Source organism: Onychomys torridus, chromosome 8, assembly GCF_903995425.1.
Source record: "Onychomys torridus chromosome 8, mOncTor1.1, whole genome shotgun sequence".
Classification (NCBI taxonomy): Eukaryota; Metazoa; Chordata; class Mammalia; order Rodentia; family Cricetidae; genus Onychomys; species Onychomys torridus.
The window spans coordinates 52,725,095-52,734,547 of record NC_050450.1 but is presented as its reverse complement, the minus strand read 5'-3'; the positions used below and the strand labels follow the sequence as shown (position 1 = coordinate 52,734,547).

General features: G+C 44.1%; 1 protein-coding gene across 1 annotated transcript in view; it reads right to left on the bottom strand.

The window, feature by feature from the left end:
* Window positions 1–359: 359 nt before the first annotated feature.
* Window positions 360–9,453, bottom strand: part of Hs3st3a1 (heparan sulfate-glucosamine 3-sulfotransferase 3A1) — an 88,446-nt gene continuing 79,352 nt past the window's right edge. The window contains exon 2 of the mRNA XM_036196980.1: window positions 360–1,031. Within this exon, the coding sequence (XP_036052873.1) occupies window positions 410–1,031 (622 nt within the window). The 3' untranslated portion in view covers window positions 360–409. The remainder of the gene's footprint in view (window positions 1,032–9,453) is intronic.

The following is a 9,453-nucleotide window of genomic DNA, read 5'->3' as shown; positions in this document are numbered from 1 at the left end:
CTGTGCATACATAGAGTATCATTAACTGAAAAATGACATATGAGAAAAAGTGGTACAGGAGAAAGATAGAGAAATGGAAAGCCAGGTCTCAATTCTGTCAGGTTGCCGTACCTAGCAGAAGGGAGGTTTACCCTGGGGATTTTCTTAAAACGTTTAGTGAGGACGAGTGCTTATCCTTTGCGAATGAGTGTTCAGAACATAAACAAACTGAAGATGGGAGGGGCTTAGATACATGAACTCTCCTTTTCTGCCATGCGCACGTTTGGTGCTGGTTATCCATGGGGACAGAAGAAAAAAAAAAACTACTGCAACACATACTTAATACACAAATATTAAAATGTCTTTTCTCTACCGACTGGTAAAAAAATATATTATATTTTGATATTTTTTTCTTTTAAAATTATATCTGCTATCCATCCCAGCCGAAGTCGCGGCCGGTCATCTGGTAGAACTTGCGGTTGAAGGGCCGGTAAAAGTCACGCAGCTGCCGCAGCACCTCGCGCGCGATGGCGGGGTGCGCACGTCCCTTGGTCTTGCCCAGGCAGTGCGGCTTGCCGCTGCCCTCCGCCTTCTTGAGGCAAGGGAAGCCCTTGGTCTGGTTGAAGTAGAAGTGCTTGTCGGTGATGATGCGCTTGAGGCCCAGGAAATCCTGCACGCGGCGCAGCTCCCCGGCCGGGTCGCTGACCAGCCGCTCCCCGCTCACGAAGAGCATCTGGCCGAGCGGGAAGTGGCGCAGCCAGGGCTCCAGGTGCTTGGCGTACAGGCCGATCTGGATGGCGCTCCAGGATGTGTCGATGAGGCCCGCGCTGCGGTTGCGGAAAGTCAGGCTCTCGAAGCTGGGGATGTCCGGCCGCTTGGACAGCGTCTGCGTGTAGTCCGAGATGGCCCTGGTCACCGGGTCGCGCACCACCACGATGAGCTTGGTGTCCTTGGACATGGCCGAGATGCGCGCGGGTGCCTCCCGGGTCACGAAGTAGCTGGGCGTCTTCTCCATGGTGATCTGTCCCTCCAGGGTTCTGGGCATCAGGTCCCTGCGGAAAGCAGAAATTGATGAATCTGGGAAGAGTAAAGAAGCCAAGTTCCCCTCTGGACCCCAAGAACTGAAGAAACACCCAATCTGGGTTCTGTCTTCCCTGGCTGGTTGCAGTTCCCGCTCCCTAACTTCCGGAAAGCCTGTGGGCAGTTGCATTCCTTGAGTATTGACCTCAGAACAATCATATTGCCCCTGTCATACAGTTTTTGGGGCAATTAACACACCTCAAGAGCTCTGAAATGCTCCCAACACAGAACAAAGGCTCTGTTAGTTACTGTCATCCATCTACAATACTCAACATCAGTGCTTTCTGTAGGTGAATCACAACGTCATAATCACTATTATTATAGTGCTAACACCCCATGCCACCCTGTCCATGCATGTCCCAAGTCTTGGAGAATAATAATTTTGTCCTTTATACAAAAGCCAATAATTTCTCTCAAAAAGGATCTCCTCATTAACAAAGGAATCATTTTTTAAGGATTTATTTTATTTTTTAATTACATGTCTCTGTGTGGGTTTGTATAAATGAGTGCTGGTACTTCAGGTGACCGGAAGTGGCAGTTGGAGCTCCTGGAGCTGGAATTAAAGATGACTGTGAGCCTCCTGAGGATGGAAGTGATGGGAGCTGAACTCTGGTCCTCTGAAAGAGCATCAAGTACTCTGAACCACTTAGCCGTCTCTCCAGCCCCTCCCTCTAAGTGCAATATCAAAATGTACAATTGTTCCTCCCCTTTCGGTCATTGACTTCACCCTAGTTTTGGTTACTTGTCTCCAACAACAGCCCCCAAAATAATGCACAGACATTTCAGGAACAAACAATCACTTTTAAAAACACATGCCGTCCCAAACAGCACAATGTCCTAGAGTCCCCTTCTGGCTCTCCAGGAGCCGAATCAGCATATCTGTGTTGTATAGACTGCCTGTCCATTAGTCACTGAATCAATCTGGCTGATGTATTATCAAAGGTAATGTAATGTGCAACGGAGGCCCCCAAAAGAAAAGCACAGCGACAAGGACACCAGAGCTGGCACACAGGAGCACACATTAATGCTGTAGCTGCATGAGCAGGTACAGGGCATGTGGGGGAAAGGAAGGTAGCATGGTAGGTCTGGTATTAGCCTGGATTTCAGAGCCCCCACTGGGGCTCTTTGTAGGGCGGGGTAGGCCTCCTGAGTACAGAGAAAATGACTTTATACAACACAAAATGCTTGTCTTCACAACTCCTCAGGGTTCCATCTTGTATGTAATGGTTTGAAAAGTCCTAATTATCATGTTCTAAATATCTTAGTTCCTTTTCTATTCCTTTGGCATTTGATGGAAGTCACTTCCATCTGGGGCTGATAATGCATGTATAGGGGGCGGGAAGGAACGTGTGATCTCTGGGTGTTTTCTCTGTCCTGGATGGACACTGGCTTGCTCTAATACTCTATCTTGTCTTCTGTAGATTTGGGACAATTAAAATTTTTCTAAAAAACCATCTAATGAGTACTCACCGCTCTATCTCCATTCTCTGCCATAGTTTGTGCATTCTGCCTTTCTTATTCCTTCTTTGCTAGGACCCCTTCCACCCCTTTCTAATTCACTCATTTGCATTTTACCTTTTTAAAAATTGCTCCCTTTGTTTTCTAAGCTGTGGTGTTGTTTTTTTTTTTCCCTCTTTCTTTGGGTTTAACTACATGCTTTCCCCCAAATCTGTCTTTTCAGTTCATAAAGCCACTTTATTTTTCAAGTGGGGACTTGATCAACTTTCTTAAGTACCAGCATTCTAGTCATTACCTGTCAATGCCTATCAGTTAAACTGAAGAGTTTTGAGTTCCTTTTTGAAGCAAGTACCACCCATGGCAGCTGTATTTAGGTTCTAATTCTAACGATTGTTTTGCTCTCGAAATTCTGTAGTATCTATTTTGCATTTGTACTGAAAGGATCTGCTTTGTGCAATTCTGTAGTGTCTATTTGGCATTTGTACTAAAAGGATCTGCTTTGTGCAATTCTGTACTGTGTATTTGGCATTTGTACTAAAAGGATCTGCTTTGTGCAATTCTGTAGTGTCTATTTGGCATTTGTACTAAAAGGATCTGCTTTGTGCAATTCTCTAGTGCCTATTTGGCATTTGTACTAAAAGGATCTGCTTTGTGCAATTCTGTAGTGTCTATTTTGCATTTGTACTGAAAGGATCTGCTTTGTGCAATTCTGTAGTGTCTATTTGGCATTTGTACTAAAAGGATCTGCTTTGTGCAATTCTCTAGTGTCTATTTGGCATTTCTACTAAAAGGATCTGCTTTGTGCAATTCTGTAGTGTCTATTTGGCATTTCTACTAAAAGGATCTGCTTTGTGCCAGGGTGCTTTTCTTTGCTGTTATCTTACCACCTTCTCCACTCACACTGTTTATTCCATATGCATGACTTGGAAAATGTCAAACATAAAAGGTGCAAACACGTCCTGTGAATCTCATGCACCTCGCATCTCCTTCAAGAACGCATCTCAATGGGCAAGTTCATTTATGAGCTTCCTCCACCTCTACCCTGCCCCATCTACTCACTAACCATGCCAACTGAATTGTCTCAAGGCCAATTGGCAGATGCCCTCTCAATCGCTTTGCAAGTATTCGCGCTCCCATGTGGGTTATTTCTGGCACACATTGCTGAGCCTTTGTGGTGTCTAGTGCTAACAATGCCTTGGCTTATACGATGGAGACTTCCTCCTTATATTTGTTACTTTGGCAATTTTAATCAAGTGATTCTCTTCTTTGAGGGAGAATGCTAGTTGTATGTTTGACTTAGGGTGTTCAGCTCTTATTTTTAATTTTAATTTTGCAATTAATTTTATAAAATGATACACCACATGAACCATCTCTTAAATATACCTCAAGGGCTGGGTGTAGGTAAGAACAGCCTGGAGTATATGCCACAAAACTGAGATGCGCCCTCCCATCCCCCATCCCCCCCCCCCACCCCCCACCCCCGCCCTTCCTCACCTGTGCATGCCAGATTCCCTGTGGAGTCAGCTACACCAAGCTGCCTCTGGGACTTACGATGCCCCTGTAGATGACAAGCTGGGAAATCTTTCCTGAGATGGTGGAATTTCCCAGTGAAAGACATTTGATCAAACTTATGGAAAAGTGTTGGGCTCTAAGCAAACACCAAATACTCTGGAAGGGAAAGGGATGTGGGGTGACTTAAGGACACAGAAGCAGATCCCTGCCTCCTTGTCTAGTCTTTGAGTTATAACTACTTTACTTCACATTGTTTTGTTTTTTCATTTTTATTTATTTATTTATTTTTCTATTATCAGCTTGATACAGTATAAAGTCTTAATAGTGAAATGTTTCATTGAGGCTTGTCCAGTAATTGAGTAAAACCAAAACTTATTATAAGCCACAGTCATCCCCCCTGCTATATAGCCTCCCTGGTTGCCTACCCTACACCGACTGGGAACAGGTAAGCTCCCATCTCCCGACCTGCAGATCAGGTCTCTAGCCCCTAGGCCCTCCCCACCGAGTCCCAGGGACCAAACAGCTACCTTTCCCTGCTTCCCTACCAAGAAACAAAACAAAATAACAAAACAAACAAACAAACAAAAACCAGAACCCGAATCTTAAAGAGAGAACGAACTACTTGCAGGAGTTCCTGGCTTGTTTCTAGGAGCAGAGAGACCCCTGGGAACCTTTCTCAGAGATTGAAGCTGCAGACTGCTTGGCCAAAACGAATGCTACTACACCTCAGGAAGTGACCCATGTTTTAAAAAGTCTATCCCAAATAGGTGCTGGAAAAGAGACAGCCCAAACAGGACTTCCCAAGACAGTTAACCTCATCAGCTCTTGTCACTCAAAGGATGGGGATACCCGACTGGTCAGAGTGGGAGCAGAGAATTGCTACATCATGGACAGCAGCAGTTCAAAGCAATCAAGCTTTCTGGAGACTGATTGCACTACTCGTATGTAGTTAACACTCCAACCTGAGGACACAGAGACAGTAAACTTCATGCTAAGCATAGTTCACAATAAGCTTTTTTAAGCACTCACGAAGGAAAGCAGGCTTTGAAGGACAGATCTAGCTAGATTACATCTTTCAGCTTAAAGATAACTAAACGCAGGGGCTAAGTACTCAAAGGGGCTGTGGTTTTGTTTCCATCTTGCTAGAACAAAGGGAAATAAAATAATTTTTGACAGTTTGTCAAGCTGCTCTGAAATCAGAAAATGGGTTTTGTGGCTTATCCATTCTAAGGGCTGACAGGGCTCAGGGGAGACAAGCTGTGACTTAACTTGCCTAAGCTCAGCTTATTCATCTCAACAGAAAAGCCAAGCCTAATGCCTCAGGAATCTGGCCTGTAGAGGATTGCCAGTGTGACTGTTGCAGAGATCATACCAAGTATTACTCTGAAGGGGGTGATGACCAGTGCCCTGATTCCCTCAGTCCAGATAACAGGACTCCAGATAAAACCAGAAATGCCTTCTCTGCCATGGCCCTAGGGTATCTAGCATTGGCATAGACATTGGAGGTCATGAGCTGGTCACCATCTTTGGAGAGACAGAAGTGGACTGGTTGTGTTGGAGAGGTGAGTCCATTCTGTAAGCGGATTCAGTTATCTCCCACAAGGGGCCATCATACCAGAAAGAACTGTTGTTCATTAGAGCTTGGGTCTGCTTCAGAGATCACTCTCACTTTGGAGCTGGTCTGGTACTGGGTAATCTCTAGGGACTAGGATTGTGCCTGTAGCTGTGTACAATGTAGGAAATGTAGGAGCCAAGCAGGCACCATGGCAGACAGGCTAAATCGATTGTTCTTTTCTACCAAAGCCAGTAGTCAAGACAGTAATTGATGGCAGGAGTACTAGAATGACCTGGAAGGCTTTCCCTCTCCACATGGAGTAAGGGGACACAGCCACCTTTGTGGTTGGGCCTCATAGATAGTCTGAGCAGGATGCCCCTTTGGATTAGGTGACCAGTGCTTCACCATTGTCTGCATACAGACATCTCAGTTACCATGAAAACCATCTAAAAAGAGCCATCCAGGCCACTCAGCAACTACATTCGGGATGCATCTAATATACACAAGATGGTACAAAAGAGACCCATGTGTTCAGTTATTCTGACCAATTTGGGCCCTTTCTCCTGTCTAACGTGAAACTTAAAAGATCTTATTAATAAAAACAAATCCAGAGCCAGGTATTGGGGTGAATGCTGAAAGATCAGAGAGACAGAACAAGCCACAGCCACCTCACATTGCCAACTTCTCAGCTGATCTTGTTTGCTCAAACTGGAAGCCTCTAAGTCCTCACCTGAATGAATCTCAGCTGAACTGCTGCTAAAAGCCTAAAAGCTTAACCAGGCTAGTTCCTAGTTTTCACGCCTTATAAATCTTTCTGCTTTCTGCCATCACTTCCTGGGATTAAAGGCATGAGTCACCATGCCTGGCTGTTTCCAGTGTGGCTTTGAACTCACAGTGATCCAGATGGATCTCTGCCTTTGGAATGCTAGGATTAAAGGTGTGAGTGCCACCATTTTCTGGCCTCTGTATCTAGTGGTTGTTCTGTTCTCTGACCCCAGATAAGTTCATTAGGATGCACAATATTTTGGGGAACACAATATTACCACACTCCTGGATTCCCAAGGCCCTCACACTGTCTTCTCAACCCCTACCTTCCCTGTATAATTGCTACCAGCCATCTCTGGAAGTAGCCTTAAGTGAATAAATAAATAATGGATGAATGAATGAATGAACAAATGGATGAATAAATATTCCTTTCTAATTTGTTTTTAATAATTTCATTTAATCAATCAACCTCTTATTATACATAAAAATAAATTCCATATTGCTTATAGATATACACAGGACAGAAATTTATAAGAGCAGTTTCATGATTCAGATGGAGGGAAAATGTTTAGAATGAATTGAAGAAATAAATGTAATAAAATGATAAGTTGAAATGAAGGAAAAGCAAAGATGTTTATTCATCAAATGGTATCAAGTGGGTAAAGAGGCAAACCTCAGAATGAAAGAAAATGTTTACAAAATGTGTATCTGTAGTGGGTAGCCATGCCAGCATTGGCCTGGAAGTTCCAGCCCCCATTGAGGCTTCGGTAATGGTCACGCCCACAAGGCGGGGCAGAGGAGGAAGTGGAAGACCCAAGATAGAGAGGAGGGGCGCGCTCTCTTGGTTAGGGGACGCTGGATGCAGGAGGTAGACTGAGCAGAGTTCTCCAGAGAACACCGCCAGACTGTGCCATACCTGTGCTAGACCCTACAACCTACCCCTTCATTTGTAAGTTACCCCACAAAATAAACCCCTTTTAACTATGTGGAGTGGCCTTAATAATTTCACCAATATGTATCTGTCAAAAGCTATATTTGTAATATATAAAGGAGTCAATAAGTTAAAGAAAAATAAATAGATTGAAAGAAAAATAAGCAAAAACCTTGAGTAACCATTTTATACAAAACACAATATCCAAATGTTCAATTAATTTATGAGAAGTCATTGGGTTAGGGAAGTGGAAATTAAAACCCTGTATCAATACCATAACATGACTCATCCACTCAGACAACTGGAATAGAAGCGACCAAGTGTGTGTGAGGATGGGCAATAACTGGCACCTTGCTAGTGGAGAGCAAGCTGACACAGTGATTCTAGAGTCGGCACCATTTACCAATGCTGAGCATGTGTCCCCCCAGCAATTTCGTGCCTAGTGATTTTGCACAGCTGTTCATCCATGTTCACTTAACGATGATGGTCCCAAATTCAAGGGTCCCAAATGCTCATCAAAACCCAGAAGTAAATATATACCCAACACAGGGCCTCAGAACACAGGAGGGTCAGAATGGATGACTTGACTTCTGCCAATCACACCTGCTTGTTGATGAGTTTCACAAACAACCCTAATAAACACAGCCAGTCCACACAGACAGTCCTGCAACACATCTGCTGTATGACTGTTGTTGTGGTTTGAATGACAGGTCATCAGAGTCTCTGGCATTTGAACACTTGTTCCTCAGCTGGTGTTCCTACGTGGGGATCAGGGGTTGGAGGTGTGGCTTGGTGGAGGAAGTATGTCACTAGGATGGGTTTTGAGTGTTTAAAGACCTGCTCCATTTCAAATTTGGTCTCTCGGTTTCCTGATGGTTTGAGATGTGAGCTCTCAGCTGTTCCTGCCACCATGTACAGTGCTTCCGGCCATGCTTTCTCTCTGTAATGGTGATGATGGACTCCTATCTATCCCTATGGTTCTGTCAGCCCAGAATACCACCCCCCTTTTTTTCTATAAATTGCCTTGGCCATGCATTTTATCACAGCAACAGAAAAGGAGCTAATATGACTTCCTCCATGAAGAGTTGATGATCAGAGCTGGGAAGAAGGCTCAGGTGGTGAAGTGCTTGCTATAGAGGCATGACAAGCTGAGCTCAGATCCCCATAAAAGGTCAGACACAGCACTGTGTGTCTGTAACCCTGGCACTGGGGCGGCAGACACAAATGGATCCTTGGGGCTCGATGGTCAGCCTGGTTGGCTAAATTGGTGAACTCCAAGTTCAGTGAGAGACTCTGTCTCAAAATAATAATAATAATAATAATAATAATAATAATAATAATAATAATAATGGAGAAGCAATTGGAGACAACAGAACACCTGACACAGCCCCTGGTGTCCATATGCATGAGTGTGCCTTCCCCATGACTGCTCACATGTACACACACACACACACACACACACACATACACACACACACACCCCTATAAAACACAAAACAAACAAGAAACTCCTGAACTGACTAGATGTTGAAACAGTTGTTGCCCATGGGGGAATCTGTGTGGGGAAGGAAGAAGAAAAGCTTTCAGAGCACACCTGTCTGGACACTCCTCACACAGTATATCCACTTTGTGAAAATCGGCAGTAGAGCTGTACCCTCCAATATGTGTGTCTTTACGTATTTCAGTTAAAGTTGGATAAATATTTTACTATGCTCATAAAAAATAAATGACCAGTTTTCCTAAGGCTCCAAGAAAAAGATATATTTCATAAAACCCAAACAAAACAAAAATCACATTTGCCAAAACAGGCACATCTCCGGTTTGTAGAAATGTAGATGACAGAGGAAAAGGAGTGGGCTTGGCTACCTAGGCCACGCAGGACCACTTTTCTTTCCCCAGATAAACCAGGAGAACAGGAAGTGCATAACATCTGTCCTACACATGGATGCCTATTCCCACAGCTGGGGCAAAGTGGTGGGCATCGCCATAGAGAAGATGCTCAAGAATCTGGCCTGAAGGAAGGAATTATCTGAAGACAGCTTTGCAAGTGGTGCTTGCAAGATGTTTGGAAATAACATTCTCATTTTATTGCTGCAGCTCTGTAAGAAAGATTTAATGGGCCTAGGATCTCCTCATGTGCATATGAATTAATAATAAAAATATACACTAATGT